At 38.5% G+C, this 23,420-nt stretch overlaps 1 protein-coding gene and 1 non-coding gene across 12 annotated transcripts in view; both read left to right on the top strand.

Annotated features, from left to right (window-relative positions):
- SENP2 (SUMO specific peptidase 2) overlaps positions 1 to 23,420 on the top strand; it is a 31,277-nt gene that overhangs the window by 5,474 nt on the left and 2,383 nt on the right. For 9 of the 11 annotated variants that reach the window (XM_040621486.1, XM_040621485.1, XM_040621484.1 and 6 more), the window contains 14 exons: positions 1,389 to 1,522; positions 1,952 to 2,018; positions 3,984 to 4,074; positions 7,517 to 7,685; positions 9,643 to 9,746; positions 11,060 to 11,154; positions 11,584 to 11,635; positions 12,447 to 12,513; positions 14,131 to 14,307; positions 15,820 to 15,951; positions 17,405 to 17,608; positions 18,287 to 18,366; positions 20,124 to 20,208; positions 22,899 to 22,994. In XM_040621486.1, coding sequence (XP_040477420.1) covers positions 1,389 to 1,522; positions 1,952 to 2,018; positions 3,984 to 4,074; positions 7,517 to 7,685; positions 9,643 to 9,746; positions 11,060 to 11,154; positions 11,584 to 11,635; positions 12,447 to 12,513; positions 14,131 to 14,307; positions 15,820 to 15,951; positions 17,405 to 17,608; positions 18,287 to 18,366; positions 20,124 to 20,208; positions 22,899 to 22,994 — 1,553 coding nt within the window. Of the gene's footprint in view, positions 1 to 1,388; positions 1,523 to 1,951; positions 2,019 to 3,983; positions 4,075 to 7,516; positions 7,686 to 9,642; positions 9,747 to 11,059; positions 11,155 to 11,583; positions 11,636 to 12,446; positions 12,514 to 14,130; positions 14,308 to 15,819; positions 15,952 to 17,404; positions 17,609 to 18,286; positions 18,367 to 20,123; positions 20,209 to 22,898; positions 22,995 to 23,420 lie in introns of those variants that run through there. The other 2 variants (XM_008705225.2, XM_040621489.1) reach the window with 2 other exon arrangements.
- Positions 5,129 to 5,201, top strand: TRNAK-CUU. Its single transcript has one exon. It is a non-coding gene; the product is annotated as a tRNA-Lys (tRNA).

The raw sequence follows: 23,420 nt of genomic DNA, 5'->3' as shown, positions 1-23,420 counted from the left end.
ACTGTATGGTGACCAACATAATATAATAAAAAATTATTATAAAAAAAATAAAATTACAATATGAAAGCCAAAAAAAATAAAATAAAATACCCTTAATTGGGAAATAGAAAGGAAATTGTAGAGAACCAATCAGCAGTGTAGGAAATGAGAAAGGGGTAGTGTCGTAAAAGGAGGAAGTGTAACATGCACTGAAATCTACCCCTCCCCCTTATTTGTTTACTTACTTATTTTGTAGTCTTTATTTCTGGCTGCAGGGAGGGGTGCATCAGATCTAACACGTATTCTCCAGTAGAGGGATAGCTTTATTTCATCATAGATGTTTAAGAGTGGGATGTTTTATACTTTGCTAATTCTACCCTGGAGTAGTCAGTGTATAATAGGCACTTAGTAAATAGTTATTTAGGAATATATTGTTACCTGCTCAGGAAGTAAGGACAAACCAGTGAGTAAATTATAGTGCTTCCTGTAAGATTCTGCCATACTTAGTGTCTGTGTGCTGCAGTTTAAGTTATGCTCCTATCTCTCTGGTTTATTTATTTTATATATTCTGAAGAACTCATTGCTTAAAAGTTGTCATTTCAGGCATTTCTTTATGAATCAGTCTGTGATTTGCTGAAGTGATGATTTCATGTTTTTGTAGCATCCCAGAAGAGGTATCTCATTGAAAAACAAAAATCACGGGGTGCCTGGCTGTCTTAGTTGGTAGGGCATGCGACTCTTGAACTTGGGGTCCTGAGTTCAGACCCCACGTTAGGCCTAGAGCTTACTTGAAAAAAATAACCAACCAGCCAAACAAACAAAAACAGGGGCACCTGGCTGGCTTAGTTGGTAGAGCATGTGACTTTCTTTCTTTCTTTCCTTTCTTTCTTTCTTTCTTTCTTTCTTTCTTTCTTTCTTTCTTTCTTTCTTTCTTTCTTTCAGAGAGAGAAAGTGTGCATGTAGGGGCAGAGGGCGGGAAGGTCAGAGGGAGAGAGAGAATCTTAAGCAGTCTCCATGACCAGCATGGAGCTTAACGCAGAGCTCAATCTCACAATCCTAAGATCATGACCTGAGCTGAAATCAAGAGTCAGATGCTTGACTGACTGAGCCACCCAGGCGCCCTGCATGTGACTCTTGATCTCACGGTCTTAAGTTCAAGCCCCACATTGGGCGTGGAGCCTACCTAAAACAAAACAAAACAACCCCAAAACCCCAAAATCACAATATTGGAATTCTAGTATTCAGCTAGGAGAAAAATTACTTTTATGGATACCTTCTTATCTCAGTGATTGAAAATGGAACTTCTAATAAAGATTGAGAGAGGCCTTTCTAAAATATCTCATTTTTTTTTGCTAGAAGTTTATTACTCTATATTTATATGTATATGTAATCTATATTATATTGTCTAGATTACTTCATTCACCAAGTCAAAACCAGTCTCTACAATGCTGCCAGCTTATTTGGATTCCCATTCCAGCTGACCACAAAACCCATGGTAACTTCTGCTTGTAATGGAACACGGAATGTGGCCCCTTCAGGAGAGGTCAGTGGGGATAGGGTTCCATTGGGGCTACTGATCTTTGTACTTAATCATTAAAGTTAAATTTTAGAAATATTCTTTTTAGGAATTGAGTGGAATGACTTCCTTCCAGAAATGTTGATGTCTTTTATTAGCCTTGATATAAAGGCCAAGAAGTTAAAGGTTAAGAAATTACACATATTAAAAAATATTTATAAAGAGCCCAATTACTGATATATCTGCTTTTCTTATTTAAGTATATGTAAAGAACCTGAAATTGTTATTTTATACATAATTTTGTGAGTCTTCACCAATTAAACTTTTGGTCTTACTGATGATGTCTCTTCTGTGAGCTAGTGAAATAATCACCAATAGAGTGATTTTTTTTATATTAAAAACTTACTTAAATTCTAAAATTGAGATACTACAGAGGTGATTCTATTTGATTTTAAGGTATTTTCGAACTCTTCATCTTGTGAACTGACAGGTTCTGGATCCTGGAACAACATGCTGAAACTGGGTGAGGTGGTTAAAATATTTCTGCTTTCCTGTACCTCTTTCTTTTTTTTTTTTTTTTAAGATTTTATTTATTTATTCGACAGAGATAGAGACAGCCAGCGAGAGAGGGAACACAAGCAGGGGGAGTAGGAGAGGAAGAAGCAGGCTTATAGCGGAGAAGCCTGATGTGGGGCTCGATCCCACAACGCTGGGATCACGCCCTGAGCCGAAGGCAGACGCTTAACTGCTGTGCCACCCAGGCGCCCCTCCTGTACCTCTTTCTGCCTCTGTTTTCCTAGTTTCAAGAATATGAAAGGAAAATAAACACTGATTTGGGTTAGGATGAGAATACAGACATATTCTCTCTACCTTCTAAAAATTATTAAATAGTTTTCTATTAGAATTGTCACTGAATTTACTGTTTGTGTTTTCTATTTGTATTATGAGTCCTTAATGTGACTTAGTTCAGAGTTCATTAAAAAATAAAAATAAAAACATTTCCTGAGAGCTTACTCTGTGTCAGGCATGTGTTAAGTTATGAAGAATAACAAAAGGACAAAATAATAAATAAAACCTTTCATAACAAAATACAAAACAAATAACAAAATAATAAAACCCTATCTTTGAGGGACATCATCTGATTGGGGAGCAACTTTAGGTTTCCATTTCTCATAGTTTTATGGATTAGGAACCTCTATGTCATTCTTGGAGCCCAAAATTGAATTGTAATCATTGTACATAACTGTATAAAATTCTGTCATGGGGAAAAATAGGAAGAATCCAGACTCCTGAAAATGACTGTGATCTCTGTCACACAGGCCTATAAAGTTTGAGAGAAAGGGATAAAAGCTTTTAGAAAAGTTGTGAGTTCTGAAGTCAGAAGTGGAAGAAACTATGGAAATGATAAAAACCTTACAGTAGTAAGTTTCCTTCTCAAGCTTTTTAAGTAAAGTATCTCTGGTGGCAGAGAAGAGCAAAGGGGAGTAAATACATATCCCGAGTCTGAGAACCTAATCCCAAAGGACCTGGAACAAAGGTGATCCTTTTTGGAGTCTTTCATTTCATTTTAAAGATTAAGACAAATTAGATGTTACAATCTATTCATACTGTTTGAATATGTAAATGTTAAAAATTGTTTATCATGAAAATGGACACAGGGAAGGGGTGGTACGTTTGTCTTGTGCCTGAGGTATCAGCAGTCTATTTCTGTGTGTTCGTGTGGCCTTGTCAGAGAAACACACATATTCCTGGGGCAGGTTTTTTGTATAAAGAAGTCTACAGTCTCTTATCCGAAACCCTTGAAGATGTGTGCTGGGGGATTCAGAATTTTTAGACATATTGTCTTTTTTGAATATTGTTTAAAAAATCCCATTAGAATTGAGCATTGATTCAAATCAGGTTTTGCAAACAAAGGAATTCAGGTCAGTTTAAGTTTTGCTTCTACAGACTTAGGAAAAACCTGCAGTTTTAGAGCTCTTTACATTTTGGAGTCCTCAAGGGCTCCACAGCTAGGCAGCAGCTCCAGCAGTGAATGTGGCTGATGAAAGTTTGGTTACCCATCTCAGAAGTGTTGGAGGCTTCCAGTGCAATGTAGTGACATATAGCAGGTTTTCATTTAAAAACAACTTCTGTTTTCTTGGGAAAAAGAAATGATTTGAACAACTCACTCAATTTGATTAGGTTACATGGAGTGTGTAATCATTGAGTTCCTCAAGCTTCTTGATGGTCCCAGCAAGTGAAACTAGAAAAGCTTACCTGTGAATTTTTATTGTCTCTCTGAGATCAAAGACAAACTAAGCACTCCTGCTTTTTCTTAATCTTTTACAGTTTGTGCTGGATCTCTGTGCGGTATAGTAATAACATTTGAAAGAATTAGATATTTAGTTCTACAGTGTAGACTGTTCACAGATTTTCTAATGCAGACTGTTCACAGGTCTTGGGTTGGTTTTTTTTTTTTCCTACAATTACAAGTGCATTTTTAAAATAGGTAATAAATCTCCTAATGGAATAAGTGACTATCCAAAGATCAGAGTGACAGTAACCCGAGATCAGCCCCGCAGAGTCCTGCCTTCCTTTGGGTAAGTGTTAAATTCTGTCTTTCTGTAAATGGAAACGCAGCATTTACTAGGTGTTCACTCTTGCTACGCATTCCCACTTTTGTTCTGTTATGTAAGCTTGTTAAGTAAGTACTCTGAGGTTAGTAACTTGCCAGATATCATACAGCTGTTGAGAGATTTGAACTCAGGTCTGTGTTACTTTCTCTATACTGTAGTGTATGCCTATAGCATCTGATTTTGAAAACCTTTTAAAAAAGATTTGTTGCTCACTTCTAAACTTTATTTTTCTTAAAGGATTTTATTTATTTATTTGAGAGAGAGCAAGCACAAGCAGTGGGGATGTGCGGAGGGGGAGGGGGAGGGAGAGTATGTCCAGCAGACTCCATGCTGAGCATGGAGCCCCACACAGGGCTCTATCCCAGGACCCCGAGATCACGACCAGAGCTAAAACCACTAGTTGGACACTTAACTGACTGAGCCACCCAAGCGCCCCTTTAGTTTTTTTATTAAGTTTTTTATTTTAATTCCAGTACAGTTAACATACAGTATTATATTAGTTTCAGGTGTATAATCTAGTGATTCAGCAATTACACGTTACTGAGTGCTCGTCATGATAAGTGTATTCTTTAATCCCCATCACCTATTTTACCCATCCCCCCACCCACCTTCCCTAAACTTTATTTTTTCCTAAAGTTAATTTTTGAAGTCTAATATGCATATGGAAAATGCAGAAACAATGATGAATTTTCATATACTGCTCACACATCAGTTTTGTGAAATGTTCTTCTTTTAGTAGTAATTTTCTTCTTTCTGTGTTCTCACATTCTAGAATTTCTATTGGTTGGATATTATTTTTCTAATTTTTCTCTATATTGATCTGATTGATCTAATTCTTCTATATATTCTCTTCTTTTGTTGTTCTCCTTTCCCCTAAAAAAGAAATCTTTTACTGATTTTTTTTTTTTTTTGGATGTCATAGTTTTTAAGTAGTAAGAGTCCTCCCACTCCCTCCTCTTATGGTTTTTTTCTTGCTCTAAGAATCTTACTCTTATTAAAATAGGCAAAAAAGGGGGCTGCCTGGCTGGCTCAGTTGGTGGAGCATGTGACTCTTGATCTCAGGGTTGTGGGTTCGAGCCCCATGTTGGGCACAGAGATTACTTTAAAAAAAAAAAAAGAGGCAAAGATATATGTGATATCTTCTCTCTCTAAAGCTGTTAATTATTTTTTAATTTCTTCTCCCTACTCTGTTTCCTCTGAATTCCTTTCCCCACTTTGGTTTATTTTGGTCTTTTCTTTCATATTAGAGTTTTTTTTTTTTTTATTGAGCTATAATATATTAATTTCAGGTCTACAACATAATGAGATTCGATATTTGGATATATTATTGAAATGATGACTATAATAAGTTTAGTTAATGTCCATCACCATACAGAGTTACAGACTTTTTTCTTGTGTTGAGAACTTTTAAGATCTACTCTCTTAGTAACTTTCAAATATACAACATGCTGTTATTAACTATAGTCCCCATGCTGTGCATTATATCCTATGACTTACTTATTTGATAACTGTAGGTTTATACCTATGAGTTTGGGGTTCTTTGCTTTTTTTAAGATTCCATATGTAGGTGAATCATATTTGTCTTTCTTTGTTTGACTTATTTCACTTAACATCATACCCTCAGGGTCTATCTGTGTTGTTCCAAATGGCAAGATTTCCTTCTTTTTTATGGTTGAATAACATTTCAGTGTGTATTTTCTCTATCCACTCGTCTGTCGATGGACACTTAGCATGCTTCCATGTCTTGGCTGTTGTAAATAATGCTTAGGTGAACATGAGGATGCAGGTATCTTTTCGTATTAGAGTCTTTGTTCAGATATCTGGTAATCTTTGGCTCTCCATTCCTTTTTAAGAATGAGACATTAACTGAAAAGCAGCCCCTTTGGAGTTGGATAAATAGCTGATTGTAGGGCTGAGAGAGGAAATACGAGCAAGTATCATTTTGTTATTTCTCATTTAATTCCATTACAGTCAGAGAATATACTGTAGTATTATTTCAGTTCTTTAAAATGTGTTGACATCTGTTTTATGTCCTAGAATATGGTTTGGTGATGTTCAGTGCACACTTGAAAAGAATTTGTGTTCTGCTGTTGTTAGGTGGAATGTTCTATAACTGTCACACAGGTCAAGTTGGCTGATAATGTTTTGCAGGTGTACTGATTTTCTATTTTTTTGCTGATTGATAAATGAGGAGTGTTGATGTTTTCTACCATAATTATGGATTTGTCTATTTCTCCATCTAGTTATGTCAATATTTGTCTTCATGTATTTTAAAACTCTGCAGATGAGTAAATTTGACCCAGATTCACCAGTTGTTCCCATTTTGCCACATTTGCTTCATCATGCTTTGTCATATATACCTAATATTTTTTTCTGAAACATGACCTTTTAATCATAAGTACGTGAGTGTGTTTATTTATTAAGAGTGAGGAATTCACTTATATAATCATAAACAAAATCAGAAAATTTAACATTGATACAATACTATTATGTAATCTCAATAAAATTTTTCCATTATAGAGATGATTTCTTTTTGGCCGAGGATTCAGTGCAGGATCATGTATTGCATTTAATTTTCATGTCTTTTTGATCTCCTTTAATCTGGAACAATTCCTTAGCCTTTCTTTGTCTTTGATGGTATGGATATTTTTAAAGACTAGAAGGCATTTCTTTTGTAGAATGTTCCCTAATTTTGTCTGATGTTTACTCATTACTTGTTCAGAATTATGCAGTTGTTCTGTTTTGTTTTGTTTTTTTGGTAAAAGTACTACATCAGTGGTTTATTCTTTTTAAAACATCACATCATGAGGGGTCGGATACAAGTTTGGCACGTTATTGGTAACTGCAGGAGAGGCAGGCTCTGTCACCAGCAACAAGGACAGGTGGGGACTTCATGACTTCCATTTCTTCAGCATTTATTAATTTAGCATTCAGTCGATATTTACTGAGTGCCTTTTGGCCTAGATCCTGTACTAGGATACAGTAGTGAAAGGATGTAATCTCTGTTTTTGTGGAACTTAAAGTTTAGTGTGGGATGGAGACATTAAACCAATAATGACACTGATAATTAATTCCAGTGGTGCCAGGTGACTAAAGAAAAGTGTAGTACCAGAGGAGGGTATGTGTCACAGGAGAGCTAAACCCAGGCTTGTGGCTGGACAGTTGGGCACGAGGAAGATGGCAGAGGCTTTCGTGTGGCAGTTCTGGTGACCGCAGACATTCCATAGTGGGGTGCCCTCTGCTCTAGAGATAGATTTAACTTTTGTGAATGCTAGTTGTCTGATTTGACAAGAGCAGCCTTAATCCAGGACAGACAGCTTAATGGCAGGATGATCTGGGAGCTTAAATTCCAGCAATTTAAGGTGTTTGGTGGTAACTTTTTCTTCTCTGTTTTTCTGTCTCTCAGTTTTACTTTGAACTCAGAAGGGTATAACAGAAGACCAGGTGGCCGTCGTCATAGCAAAGGCCCCTCAGAGAGTTCCTTCACCTGGAAGCCTCAGGAACAGGTTGTAACAGAGATGATTTCTGAAGAGGGTGGCAAGGGTCTGAGGCGTCCCCACTGTACCGTGGAGGAGGTAAGCCCTTTTAGCCTCTGATCTCTTCTAAAAAATAGTTTATGAATTTTTAGGGGAATAAATAATATGTGTACTGGGGTACAGAATGCAAAAGGGATGGAAAGGTGCACTGTGACTATAAATTTCCTAGTCTCCCTTCCAGTACCTGACCCCATGACCCTGCCTGATGGTTAGCAAGTAACCGCTGATACTTGTACATGCGGAGATACTGTGTACAGACATAATTTAGCGAGTCTTCAGATGTTCTTTTTCACTGTAGGACAGAAAAAGGAATCATGCTAGGAAGAGAGGAGATTCTGTTTCTTTTGGGTGTTTGAATTCTTCTGCTAACTTGTTTCTTTTATAATGCATAATTGTGACTACATAAGAGAAGTAATCAGTGAACGTGTCTGCTTTTTCCTTTTTCAGGGCACTTAGCGTGATGTCTTCATCCACAGTCTTCTTTTTACTTCCCTCTTGAGATCTTTGCTTATTCTAGGAGAATTTAGAATTATTCCTGTACTTGGCATTTCCCAGGACCATCACCTATTGCAGTTCGCTAGATGGTTTTCTGAGCCATTTAGTTTTGTTAGTCAAAGGATTATTTATTTGAGGTCCAGGTGCTGTGCTAGTTGTCAGCAGTTCAAAAGTTGAATAAAATGTGGTCCCTGTCCCCTAGGAGGTTGTACCTAAATAGCTGTAATCAACAGAGGCAAGCAGAGAGAGGAACGGACTGAAGTAGGCTTCAGTACCTCTTAGATGAGAAATCAGAGAGGGGTTAGGCAAAAATATAGGGTATACACAGGATATATTCTAGAAATATTAGAAGGTAATATTAGCAAGTGTGTATTCATTTGATTAAGGGTAATATAAAGTTAGAAGAGCCTGAGTCTCAGATTTCAGTCTTGGATAAATACGTGTCACTGACCAAGATACCCTGTGTGTTCAGGGGGAAAATGATGACTTCAGTTTTGGACATTGTTTAAGGTGCCTGTGAAATACCAAGAAGACCTGTCCCCTAGACTCTTGGATTTAGGTGATGGGAGTTATGAGAAGGTGGCAGGGTTAGAGACACATTTATGAATCTTCTGTATATTGGCGTTTGATAAGTCAAGGGAGCTTGAGAGAGTACTCAGGGAGAGAATGTAGCGTGACAGAAGAGATAGTGTGCAGACCATTGGCATTTGAGGGCAGGCAGAAGAAATAATTGGCAGTGGAGACTGAGAAGATAAGAAGAAATCAGGAGCGTTTTGTCTAGGAAGGCAAAGGGAGGTCAGCAGAGTGAGGTATTGGAGAGAGAGGTCAAGTAACATAAGGGCTGAGGAAGTGTCTGCTGGATCTGGTCATGGAAGTCATTGGTGACTTTGATGAGACCAGATCCATTTTGGAAACTGTATGTTCTGAATATGCAGGTGGATTATTTCTATTGAGTTTTTTGTGGTTGACAGAACCTGCTCTCAGAAACCCAGGTGCCATCAGAGTCTAGCAGATAACGTAAATGAGTGGAGCAGGCCGGAGTGTGTGGTGGCCTACATTTAAGGAGCAGAGCCCTCACAGCTCCAGATTATTGACTCAGTTTTTTTGTTTTTTTTTTTGAGATTTTGTTTATTTATTTGACAGAGAGAGAGCCAGCCAGATAGGGAACACAAGCAGGGGGAGTGGGAGAGGAAGAAGCAGGCTCCCAGCGGAGGAGCCTGATGTGGGGCTCGATCCCAGAACGCCGGGATCACGCCCTGAGCTGAAGGCAGTTGCCCAACGACTGCGCTACCCAGGCGCCCCTGTTGATTCAGTTTTTTGAAAGAGGCCAAATTCTTAGATTTTTCTTTTCAAATGTATAAAGTTGGTAATTCAAAGAAATTTAAAAAGTGTGGCAAATAAAACACATCCGTGGGCTTCATTGGCCCTCTTAGTCTCTGTTTATGACTTAATGATAGCTTGAATGTGTTAACACTCAAGTGACATCCTTTCTTTTATTTAGGGTGTTCAAAAAGAGGAAAGAGAGAAATACCGAAGGTTATTGGAGCGACTTAAAGAAGGTAGTCATGGAAACTCCGTTCCTCCTGTAACTCCAACTTACCACAGGTAAAAATGAGCTAACAAAATAAATGCTTTGCCACATACACATCTTTTTCCTTATTTTTGGAGGGGGGATTGGCAAGAAAGGCTTTGGTGAAAAAAGGTTTGCATTGAGAGAATTAGCCTTCTAATTTGCCTGAACATTGTATCTAGTAATGAGATACATAGAGTGCAGTGGTTTTACAAAATAGGTTTATCCATCAGCTTTAGAATCTTTTGTTCACGTGAACTCTGATATCGGAAAGTAGAATTACAGGTTGAAATCAGGTTCTTAGGGAGTAGAGAGTTTTTTCAACCTCTCCGGCACACCGATTTCTCTTAGTCTCTTGTCTTTTTCTGTCTCTTTCCCCCTCCTCCTTTCCTGCTCAGTTCTCCCTCCCTCCCACCCTAGCCTCTCTCTCTGATACACACACAGTCCCTGTGGCGTGTCAATGAATGCATTTTTGCATGACTGGAAGTCCTCCACTTTAGAGACAAGATTAAAGTCACCCCAGGTTATAGAAAGTTTTTGTTATAAGACTTCTTGTTAAATACTCTAATGCTTTGGGCAAATAGATGACAGTGGCAGAAGGAGCTGATGTCTGGCTTTATATTCACATGTAAAAAAGGGACAAAAAATATGTGAGTACAGAATTGAGGCATGCAGGATAATTCTAACAAGTGGTGTGAGAATACACAGCAGGCGTGGGAGCGGGGGGATCCTGGAAATTATGTAATGGCAAGGTGAAGGCGAAACAGTCATAAGGCTGTCTAGCTTGTTGAATGTACAAATAGCGAAAGATTATTTGTCTAAGAATTTTTACTTTTGTTATGAGCTTTTTTTTTTTTTAATTCGTTTACTCAGGCAGATACTCATATTTTCTCTGTTTTGACTAGCCACTGTTGGAAGCAGCGTTATGCTTCATGAGCTTTTGCTCTTTGTCATGTCGGCAAAATCCTCAAACTATTTTGGTGTTTACATTCCTGCTTTTATTGTCTTGTTTTAGGATCCGTTGCATTACGCCATTTAAAATTTTTCATCTTTTAACTGGAGTTTTTTCACACTGAGCTTTTTTGGTTGAGGGGGTACTGGGGATTGAGAACGTCCAATTTTACCAACACTGAAACTGGAGGTGAGGTAACTTGGCTAGAATATTAGCATCAGGATTACCCTCCTTGAATCCCAGTCCCAGATGGTGCTATGTTGCATCCTCTCATAATTTGGTGTCACAGGGTAATCATATACCCCTGTTTCAAGAAGCTTGTCAGATGGAGATAATGAATATTTATGGTAGACTTTCCTCTTGTGTCTGACCTTCTTCACTTTTTGTGTTCCTAAGCTCTCAAAGAAGTCAGATGGACACATTAAAGACCAAAGGCTGGGGGGAAGAGCAAAGTCACGGAGTCAAAACAACTCAGTTTGTTCCAAAACAATGTGAGTTCCCAGATTTAGCTCTATCTCCGTATATTGACCTTAGTTCATGTGCACATGAAATTGAGAAATGACATCCTAGTGAAAGATGGTATACAGAAGTTTAAAACATTGTCAGACCCCAGGGCTTTGACTTGGGCTTATCCAATACAAGCAGTTCAGTAAAAAGGCTATTTTAAGATGAAGTAATTCATAAGATACTTCTTGATTATTATTCTTAGCTTCTACTTAGCGAATATTTTATGAGCCTAAAATTAGTTTCTTAGTATTTATTTTATTAATTTCTTTGTATTTCTCCACTAGCTGTTCCCTAAGTGGCACTAAATGATAAGTGAATGTCTTGATACTTTGGAAACTGCGTAAGTTGAAATTTCTAGGTCCATGATTGATTAATAAAGGAAACATTCAATCTTTTCTTTATCATCTTCACAGACAGAGTTGTTGAAACAAGGGGACCTTTATGCTCAGTGAGAAGTGAGAAGAGGTACATGGTTCAGTTCATTCTAAGTGTTCTTTTGATATATTATTTTCTTTATAAACTATATTGATGAATAACTATATCTAAAGAGTTATGAACTCTCCTTAGCTCTGGTAGCTGGTCAGCATATGTGGGCACACGGGTAGCTGTTGTGTCGGATGCCCACCCTAGCTCGGAGGGTGCCCTTCTCTCCTGGGAGCTGCAGGTGCCGCTTAGATGGGAGTGTGGTTGTGGTGGGCATCTTCAGGAATTAGCACTTCTAGTATAAGAACAGTGAAGGCAGCTCTGCGTGCCTTTAGGATTTTGGATGATAGTTCCTTTATAGCAGAGTTTGAGATAAGCTATGGCCCATTGTCCAAATCTGGTCCACCTGCCTGTTTTTTGAAGTAAAGTTTTATTGGAACACATTCATGCTAATTCATTTACACACTGTCTGGCTGTTTTTAAACTATGGTGGAAGTTGAGAAGATGTGACAAAAACTGTAAGACTTGGGGCACCTGGCTGACTCAGTCTGTAGAGCATGTGACTCTTGATCTTGGGTTCCTCAGAGTCATGAGTTTGAGACCCATGTTAGACATAGAGATTACTTAAAAAGAAAAAAAACAAAAACAAAAACAAAGCCCATAATAGTTGAAGAGCCCAAAATGCTTACTATCTGATCCTTTTTCAGAAAAACTTTGCTGACCCTTGATTTAGAGGACTATATAAACTCAAGGTGGTTTTTGTTGGCAAATTATTAAGTCTTATTTCTAAAACTAGTCTCACATGTACAAGTTAAAATTATCCAGTCTGTACTCTTCCAATATTTTTCCTCAGGTGTTGTTCAAAGGGGAAAATTTCTGATACAGAGAGGACAGTTGGAATCAGACTTGAAAATGAAGGTGTAAGTGGAAACGCTAGTTAAATTTTATGTCGTTTTATTGTTTCACCTGACCTATGTTAAAATTTTGGTGCTCTTAAAAAGTGAGAAAGATGAAAAATATTACTTTGATTTCTAATTTCATTGTTTTCTTTGAAAAAGCAGCGGGCATTGAAGATATACAGCTTTTGGCTCCCTTCTTTATTCCTGGATTTTTACCTCTGTATGGTAGCCACCTTTTTTGTAAGAGAGACCAACTTGCCTCCATCCCAACCCTTACCTGTAGTGCCTGGCTTCTTTTGGAGAATTTTAAAAAACCATATGGTCTCTAGGAAAGATATGCTCACGACCTTCTTTTTAGAGTCAGGATCTCAGATTTATTTGAAAATATTAGCAGTCTTATGCTTAATTGGATTTTACATTTTTTGCTGTAAGTACTGGAATAAAAAGTGTTCTGGTGATCTCCATAGCAATACCAACATTTTAAATAATAGCAACAGAATGTTTTGCTAAATACTCTGTATTCAAAAGAAATACACTTCTAAATTAAAGGCAAACTGGAAGTTTTAGATTATTTCACTTTTTAGATACATAGAAATACCAAAGGTTAGGGTGCTGCTTTATGTGAAGTATCAGTTCGATTTAAGTTTTTCTTCTCCCATTAGACCTCTTGTAAGGATGAGCGTAGGTCTCAGAACATCCCCGTTCCCAGTCATTTGGAGCGAAGCCTTTTGTATTGAGTTACTGTTTATCGCCTGTGGAACACCAGCTGATAAAGGGGGGGAACTATGCCTGAGAGAGGACAGAGAGGGAGCATATTTGGAACCCGGCTGAAGACTACCTGGTACATCTCTCTGTGCCGAACCCGAAGGCTGTGCTGCCTGGGGCCGTGGGGAGGGGCCAGCCGCTGCTGGTTTCGGAGGACCGGTATCCCTGGCAGTGAGCTAGAGTGAAAAGTACTGACTCGGCATGTTGAGACTAGTATAGTTCTCGTCTAAGGGTCTCTTTCTAACTCGGTTTCTTAATTTTAAAAGTTGGCCTACTAGATGACTTAAATTCACTATTAAAGGTTACATAGGGTCACAATAAGGAAGGATATTGTCAGAGTTTCTGGAATGCTGGCAGAGTTCTATTTGCTGACCCAAATGGTGCTTACATAGGTGTTAATTTTACAAAAACCAAGTGGTACGTAAATGTTTGTTTATTTTTCTGTAGTAAATAATTCCTTTAAAAAAAATGAAATGGAGCAAGTTTACTTATTATAAGGATAGTAATGCTTTTCTGAGTGATGGGATTATGGGTCATAGGTTTTGCTTTTTTTAAACACTTCAAAATGTCTTATAACCATCTTATTTTTCATTGGCCTAAGAGAACTGAAAATACTTTTCTTGCTGCCTACAGGGAAAGTGATGAGTGTTCTGTTTCATGGTTTGTAATTGAGGTGTCCTGTGAGCCTTAGGTCTGGAGCATTTTTTTGTTCCTCTTGCAGGGACAGGCAGATATACAAAATCTCCTTTACTTGCGTGGGAGATTTGCTAATTCTCTCAGGATAATGGCACTGTTTTATGTTTCATGTGTTATGTATGTTTATATGTGTAAATATCAAACATGTCAATAGAATATAGAAACTTTTTTGATCAGAGGAGGGGACACCAGCTGGAACCTGACCTATCCGAAGAGGTGTCAGCCCGACTCCGCCTGGGCAGTGGGAGCAATGGCTTACTCAGGAGGAAAATGTCAATACTTGAGACAAAGGAAAAACATTGCTCAGGCAAAGAGAGGGATAAAAGGATGGATGATCTTCTTGAACTTACAGAGGTATTATTTCTTGTGTTGATCAGAATAAGAGGCATGTTTTTAAATAACTTCAGTTATCAAGACTTGAACACATGTTTTATTTTGAGGAGTTTCTCCAGGCTAGGGATGAGTGTATAAGAGAAATCAGGTCCAAGGGCTGTCCAGTCACTGGCTACATTGATCATGAGTGATCTGTGAAGGTGGCCTAAGGGATCAGATTAATGGTCAGCAAATGTGAGTAGACATATTTGTCACATATCTTGGAATATAATGGGTTCTTTGCAGATTTTTCTTTAAATATTTTGGGTTACATAGTATGGGTTTGGCATTAGGAGTGAGTTCATTGCATTTTTTAAGTGATTATTTTTTACTAAAATGTCCCTTTCATTGATTATTGTTTGAAAATAGTAAAAACTTATTTGAAAAACCAAGGAAATGAAGGTAGTTAAAAATTCTCAGTTTAAAGGTGAGCGCACATCTTGGCTCTTTTTCCAATGTTGTATTAGTAGGTGGTAGTCAGTCCTATGAAGTGAGTACCTGTTGAGCACTTACTGTGTATTGGACATGCAAGTGGAGAGATCCATAAAACGGCACAATTGTGTGCAGTGGAGGAAGCAGGATTTAAAATATTTGAATGAAACTAATTTCTGTTGGGTTTATAAATTCATCTCAGTAGCTTAAATATGCATTTATCTGTATAATTCTTCAGAATAATGAAGCCATCTATTCAATGAGGACTCATTTGGTAGACCACTGCCTTGTTTTCTAGTTTCTCCCTGTTTGCTTATTCCCTTCATGTCCAAACTGTGTAGTATCATCTCTTAGGGCTCCTAATTCTGTTACTTTGATGATTTTTTTAAAAAAAGATTTTATTTATTTATTTGACAGAGAGAGAGACAGCCAGCGAGAGAGGGAACACAAGCAGGGGGAGTGGGAGAGGAAGAAGCAGGCTCCCAGCGTAGGAGCTTGATGTGGGGCTCGATCCCAGAACGCCAGGATCACGCCCTGAGCCGAAGGCAGACGCTTAACGACTGAGCCACCCAGGCGCCCCCCACTTTGATGATTTTAAATAAAAGTTTATAAAGTAAATAAGGAAAGTGTGAAAATACTTTGAGTGTTGTGAAAGGGGCAAAGGCTAGAAAGTTAGACACCCCTGGGTTCCATGCTAGGCTCTTCCTTTTAATAACTGTTTCCCTTTGAGCACATAACCTAAGTTCTCTGAGCTTCACTTCTGCTATAAAATGGGATAATACTTTCCCCACAAGCAAGGATTAATGATGTGCTTCAAGGATCTGGTACCATGTTTGGCTCATAGCGCTCAATAAATGGTAGTGGGATAATTGAAACTATACTTTAAATGTATATATTGTTACCAAATTATTTTTTCTAGAAGCTGGTAATTGAACTAACATTTTTATAACCATTAGTAAAACTGCTTTGTATTATAGAGATGAAAAGCTTGTTTTAGCCTCAGACTCTTGAAATGTGATTGTGGTTCTATTTAAAATACAACCTCTGGACTTTCTAATTCAGGACATGGAAAGGGAAATCAGTAACGCCCTAGGTCATGGCCCACAGGATGAGGTCCTAAGTAGTGCTTTCAAGTTGCGAATCACTCGAGGTGATATCCAGACCTTGAAGAACTATCACTGGCTCAATGATGAAGTAAGTTGTTCTTTGTTCCCCCATTCTGTCATTATGCTTATCCACCTACCGTCTATAACCAAAGTGATTTCTACCTAATTATAAGGGGTTGGGAAAGCAGCTTGCAGTTTCATTTAAGACAGAAACATCTCAAACCTTAAAATGGTGGTCAGTTCTGATTCTTCGCCGCCTTTAATTAGTCATGTTTCTCTCTTCTGCGTCGGTGCTTTGTTTCACCCACCACTTCATTTACTAGTAGTCTTCAGTAACTTTTTTTGTTTTTTATTCTTTTTTTTTTTAAGATTTTATTTATTTATTCGACAGAGATAGAGACAGCCAGCGAGAGAGGGAACACAAGCAGGGGGAGTGGGAGAGGAAGAAGCAGGCTCATAGCGGAGGAGCCTGATGTGGGGCTCGATCCCATAACGCCGGGATCACGCCCTGAGCCGAAGGCAGACGCTTAACCGCTGTGCCACCCAGGCGCCCCTGTTTTTTATTCTTTTTACAAATTTATTTATTTGTTTTTAAGTAAGCTCTGTGCCCAACGTGGGGTTTGAACTCACGACCCTGAGATCAAAGGTCACATGCTCTACTGACTCAGCCAGCCAGGCGCCTCTTCAGTGACATTTTTATAAACTTTGGGTGTAGCTGATGAATAGAACGAAGCAGCAAGTGATACTTATTTTAGAGGAATTCTTATAAGAGCCATTTTATTTTTTCAATAATAAAGGGATTGATCACTATACATACATGTATATATATAAAATGTGTCTTTTTCTTTATTTAAGTGATAACTGTAAAAATGTGCCAAATTGTCATCTTGTATCCTTACATATTTAGCTAAAACTAGCTCTTAATTCTTACACATGTTCTAGCTGGCCCTTTCCCTACTCCCCAAAGTCTCTGCATTTTCCCCCTTTGCCTTTCTTCCCATTCCCCCCTAGACTAATGACATATAAACACATTCTTATAAAACTAGTATTTTTGTTTTACGTTATAAATGTTATATATTTATTATAGAACATTTGGAAAGGCAGGAAAAGTAAAAGAAAAATATCATTCCAAAGTGCCACCACTCAAAAATAAACAAAACGTTAATGTTTGGGTATATTTTCTTCCAGTTATTATTTTTTATATATAGTAAAATTTATAAATTGTAAAACTCAACTCTAGTTAGTATTTCTGCATATTTTTTTCATGTGATGCAGTTTTACATACACCTTTTCATTATTGCAGACTTTTCTCCTTAAGTTCCTTGGCTCTTTAACTCACAGGCTTCAAAAGTACAGTTTCACTCCTTAATTCCTCCCATTTTGTGTTCATTATCTTTTATTTTCCTTATCTTGCCATAAACAGCCCTTTCATCCCCATCTCTAGTACCTTCTTTTCCTGGAGCTTCTTACTTTCTAATTCATCCTAATTTAGTTATGTAGAAACTTGCCATGTTCTGACATTTACTCCCTTGGTATTATAGGTCATTAATTTTTACATGAATCTTCTGGTGGAAAGAAACAAAAAGCAAGGCTATCCAGCACTTCACGCATTCAGTACTTTTTTCTATCCCAAATTAAAGTCTGGCGGTTACCAAGCAGTGAAAAGATGGACCAAAGGGGTCAATCTCTTTGAACAGGAGCTTATTCTGGTGCCTATTCATCGGAAGGTACATTGGAGCCTGGTGGTGAGTTGAGAGGGTTAATTGTTGGAGTCTGTATAATGTTGGAGGCTGTTTTCTTGATAGTGACTGCCCTTTCTGTCCAGTTAAAAATCCAGTCAGTAGTCCATATAAAGGCGTACTCTGTAGAGTCCCTTCTTGGTTCTTGAGGTGAACAACTTAGAAAGCTAGATGGCAATTAATTGAATTTAAATTTTTAAAAAGTGTGAAAAAAATGAAGGATGAAATTATAATTACACACACACAAAGAAAGCTAGATGGCATACAGGAAAACAGGAAAGAGTTTTAGTACACATGTGAGTTCTTTATTTGATTTCTTTAGTTTTGTTTACAAGATGGTACAGATTTATTATAGAAAAGTAAAGGTATAAAGAAAAAAACAAGAACAAAAAATCCCATCACTTTGAGAGAACCACTAATGTTTTGGTGAGTAAGTTTCTGGGCTTTTCTCTGGGACTAGAAGTATATAATTTTATAGAAATGAAGCTCGTATCATCTGTGTTATTTTATAAAAAATATATTTTATATTTTATAAAAATATAAAAATATTTTATTAAAAATATTTTATAAAAAAATTTTATGTTGGTACTTGTATTGACTTTTTAAAGGATGCTTTTCCTTTAAGAAATAAAATTCTCCTGTTGTGGTTAAGACGTTTCTGGATGTTGTATTTTTCCATTATAGGTGATAGACCTAAGAAAAAGGTGTCTTAAATATCTGGATTCTATGGGACAAAAGGGCCACAGGATCTGTGAGATTCTCCTGTAAGTAAAGGCTGAAAAACTTGACTGTTGTGTCATTATGCCCTTGTTAGGTGATCTATCTTCTGTTTAATCCAAGGAGGTCTGGTGGATGGTGATGTAATGTTTAGTGAAGGCTATTCTCTCAGTTGATCAAGAATTGACTTGAATTCCTGTTCTTGTCAAAAAACCCCCCTAAAATCATACTTCTCTCACACCTCACTCTTTACTCTTTCTTTCTCCCTCTCCCTCCTGTGGGTATCTGAGACCCACTTCCTTTCCTGATGCTCCCAGTTCAGCTTTTCTTGACTTTTTTTGCATTATTACACTACCCCCCCCAGAGAAAAATTTAAATTTCTCCATGACAAGAGAAAATAGTGCTAAGGAATAAGACTTTTTGTTTGTTGGGTTTAGATGGCTACAAACCTTTGAAATATCTAAGATTCTTGCCTTCCAAGAAACGGTTTCCACCCCCTACCCCCCAGGGGCGAGGTTGCTCCCAGGGAGAGTGCCTGCCCCAGCACCACTGATGCCGGTTGCCCTTACATGAAGGTGAGGGTGAGAATGGAGGTGGCTGGCTTAAATTTGATAACCCTCGGAAGATCTGGATGAACTTAAATCACTCTTAATACTTGAGTATGTTATCTCCTAGGAACAAGGAAGTTCCCTTATGCAATCTCAGTGTTATTATCACACTTAAGAAAATTAGCCTTCAGGGGCGCCTGGGTGGCTACGTCAGTTGAACTTCTGACTCTTGGTTTTGGCTCAGGTCATCATCTCAGGGTTGGGGGATTTAGCACTTAGCCATGTTGGGCTCTGCGCTTAGCGGGGAGTCTGCTTGAGATTCTCTCTCTCATTCTCCCTGTCTCTCTCAAATTGATTAATTTAAAAGAAGGAAAATTAGCAGTGAGTCATATGTAATTTTTGGCTCATATTCTGATTTCCTCAGGTATGTTTTATAGTTTTTTCCCTCATCCAGGAAGCCAGAGTTCACACGTGGATTTAATGTCTCTTTAGTCTGATTTAGAATAGTTTTCCTCTTTTTGTTTTTCATGGCAAAGGGTTTTTTGGGGGGGCGGCATCTAGGCCAGTTGTCTTGTTTTATATCTGTTTTAATTTTTAATTGAAGTATAGTTGACACACAATGTTACATTAGTTTCAGGTGTGTAATTTAGTAATTTGACAACTCTTTAGTTAGACTGTGCTCACAGGTGTAGCTACTTTCTGTTTTAGATTTTTTTTAACTTCCAGTACAGTTAACATACAGTGTTACATTAGTTTCAGGTGTGCAATGTAGGCAGTCTAGTGATTCAGCCATTATAGAGCATTGTATATTAATCAGTGCACATCACGGTAAGTGTGCTCTTAATCCCCTTTACCTGTTTCACCATCGCCCCACATTTTATATCTATTTTTAAGTGAGAAAAAGCAAGTGGTAAAATGAAGTACTTTTTAAAATAAAGTGTATGGTTTTAAATTGTGTGGGAGGAGTGGGGAAGTAGAATACACAGCAAAGTATTAACAGTAATTACTGCTGGAGTGGCTAGTATGAGGTTTTTTGCATTTTATATTTTATAGGTTTTAATTTTCTAAAGCACATACAGTTTTCGTAAGCAGGAAAAAAAATTAAAAACCAAAAGCAATCCTCTTTTTAAAAAAGCTAGCGGAGATGGATTTGCGAATAGCCTGTCTGTTCAACCTCCGTTGTAATGTCCTTTGTGATCGTAATGCTAAGTCCCCACAGGGATTCAGCATATGTTCCTTCTTTGTTGTTTTTTTAGTCAGTATTTACAGGATGAAAGTAAGACCAAAAGAAATACTGATCTGAATCTTTTAGAGTGGACCCACTACAGCATGAAGCCACATGTAAGTGACAATCATCTCTATTTGAGTTGCTCTGTTGCATTTCCTGAAGGTGGCGGTTCACGGAGGCTTGGCTTCCTCCCTCCCCTCACTCACTCGTACCCTTAGGCATGCATTCTCCTGAAGCAGACATCTTAAGGATTATCTGCTTCTAAATCTTGAGAACTTCATTTAACTAAGATGTCTGTTTCTTAGCCTTTATTTCTTGTTTAAATATAAATGTTGGGACGCTGGGGTGGCTCAGTTGGTTAAGCATCTGACCTTTATTTTTAAAGATCTTTATTGAGGTATAGTCGATGTAAGAAAAATGCACATTCGAAGTGTACGATTGGACAAGTTTTCACATAGGTATATACGTGTGAAACCATCATCACACTCAAGATAATGAAGATGCCCATCATTCCAAGCGCCTCTTTATGCCCCTTGGGAACCCTTCCCTCCAGCTCCTCCCTGGTCCTGCCCTATGCCCATGCTGCACAACTCATCTGCGTCCTGCCAACTTAACATGCTATTGCTGTCCGCTATTTTAGATTGTCTTTTGGAAAGGCCTATGAATCACACATCATTATCACTTTATATAAACAATGGTTGCTAACATTTACCTGCATCTTTATCGGTTTATTGGGTCTGCATTCCTTCTTGCATCTCAGACTTTTCTTGGGGGATCATTTTTTGGGAAAACACATCCTTTAAAAATTCTTCGAGCCAATGTCTGTTGGTAGTAAATGTTCTTAGTTTGTGAAAATCTGAAAATGTGTCTACTTCACCTTCATACAGGAAAGATGTTTTTCTAGGTACACAGTTCTAGGTTGTGAGTGTGTGTTCACTAAGAACTCTGAAGATGAGTCCACTGTGTTCTGGTTTCCTTGTTGCTACCAGGACATCTGATGTAGAGCTACCATTCCTTTGCACACAGTTTGTCCTTTCTTTCTGGATTTTTTTTAAGCATCCGACTCTTGATTTCTGCTCAGGTCATGATCTCAGGGTTGTGAGATCCACCCTGCGTTGGGCTCCACAGTCAGCAGGGAGTCTGCTTGAAGATTCCCTCTCCCTCTCCTTCTGCCCTCCTCCTGTGCATGCATGCTCTCTCTCTCTCAAGTAAATATATCTTAAAAAAAAAATTGTGGGACGCCTGGGTAGCTCAGTCAGTTAAGCCTCTGTCTTCAGCTCAGGTCATGATACCAGGGTTCCTGGGATCGAGCCCCACATTGGGTTCCACACTCAGTAGGGAGCCTGCTTCTCCCTCTCCCTCTGCTACTTCCCTTGCTTGTGTGTGCTTGTGCTCTCCGTCTTTCAAATAAATAAAATCTTTAAAAAACAAATTATAAATATTTACTGTATGCTATCATGTCTCTCAAAAAAGCTAATAAACTCAAGCCAGCTATTTTTCTTGGTTGGTGCTAATGAAAGTTTAAAGTTCTTGTTATTTACGGGGAATTTTGCTTATTGAGGTCTTAAAGGTCCCATGCCACAGTTCCTCAAGAGTCAGATATGTTCTTTGTGAATATACTTTGTATTATACTTGCCAGATTTGAATCTCTTTCAGGGTTTGAGAATGCATAACATTTTTGAGTCCTAATGGCTTCTTTTTAGAGTAAGCTGCATGAATTCAGTTTTAGCCCTTACCTGTGTATAATGGCTCCCCTATCTTTACTCAAAGGATTTTCCTTTCTAACTTGAATCATTAGAAGGTTAAGCTTTGAAATTTCCTGAGGAGAGCACAGATGTAAGGAGTCTGTTAGGTTGAATACCATGTTCTGGTATGGGGGACGTAATAAAGAAAACAATTTCTCTTCCTTTGTACGTTGGAGTCTGTAGTTCTGTCCGTTCTGTGAGAGATGCTGGGCTCAGGAGAAGGGCACTAGTGACCCTATGTGTGGGTGTTGTGCATATTCAAACAGTCTTTTCTTTTTTTACAGTAATCATCTGTATTTCTTTGAATAAAAATTGAGCTTTTGTCATCTAGAATGTTTTCCAGCAGACTCTCTGTTATTCTTAGTATCTCATGCTCCTTAGCGCTGGCAGCCAAAATGAGTGTGGGCCTGGCCGAGGTGAGGGCGGCAGAGGCCTGGGGAATGCGCGAACGTAGCTCACCTGGAGTGCTTCACAACTTCCGACTTCCGCATTGCTTGCCGGGAGTTCTGCTTTTGCCTCAGGACAGAATTGAGCCGTCAAAGCAAGATCCTGATTAACAAGCCTATCAAGAGGCTTTTTTTCTTTTCCCTGCTTGTAGCTGTGGGGGTGGAAAGTTGTGGTCCTATTGTCCTGTCCAGAGAAGAGGATACGCCCTGCAGTACTGAAGTGGGTTAGTTGTAAGCCTGTTTCTGATTGAGCCACATTTAGCCCTTTTCAGAGTTAATAAAGTGCTTCTGAAACCATTCTGACTAGAATTCCTGTTCCTAGTTCCAAACTTGCAGTTTGGTTTCTTAGCATGAGAGCCAAGAGATGGAATTCTCACTTTGCTTTTCTTTTTCTTTCTGAAAAATATTTTCCGTGGGGGTCACGAACTCCATGTCGTGGTGGGGGTTTTTATACCACATGAAGACTGTGTTTGTGTAGTACTGTTACCATTTACCTTTATGATATTGTTTATCCAGTGTAGTATTTATAAGAAGTCAAAGGAGTTTGTATTTGATGACATTTTATCCCTTTCTCCCCGCCTCCTTTTTTTTTTTTTTTTTTTGTAATTTTAGGAGATTCCTCAACAGTTGAATGGGAGTGATTGTGGAATGTTTACTTGTAAATATGCAGACTATATCTCTAGGGACAAACCTATCACATTTACTCAGGTGAGTGAAGCCCCCTCTTCACCCACTTACTTGTTAGTGAACAAGATAAACTCTGAGCGTGTTCCTAGTGCCTGGTGCACAGTAAGGTCTTAAGAATGACAGCTGTGCCTCTTTTGTCACTGTTGTAACCGTTGGCCGGGGCCCCACCCCTGCTGGGATCAGGGTTTGTCACTGCACCTGCTGTTAGGTTTCTCCTTCTCTTTGGTGACCAGTGAGGCAATTAGCGTATCTCCGAACTCCCTTGTTCACTAGCTCCTATTACTGATATTTCTGGCCAAAGGAGGAGGCAAGTGAGGGTGTGTGTGACAGCCCGGGGAGACCAGCCGTGGGTCTGAGCTAGAACTACGAATACTGCCTTTCCCTTCTGTGCTGGTTATTTGGGGCTCCCTGTGACTGTATCTGATGGGAATTCGAGTATGTTGGGAA

The sequence above is a fragment of the Ursus maritimus genome, unplaced genomic scaffold (genome assembly GCF_017311325.1).
Source record: "Ursus maritimus isolate PB19 unplaced genomic scaffold, ASM1731132v1 scaffold_4, whole genome shotgun sequence".
NCBI lineage: Eukaryota > Metazoa > Chordata > Mammalia > Carnivora > Ursidae > Ursus > Ursus maritimus.
The sequence above is the reverse complement of the archived record's forward strand: the minus strand, read 5'-3'. Positions and strand labels throughout refer to the sequence as shown.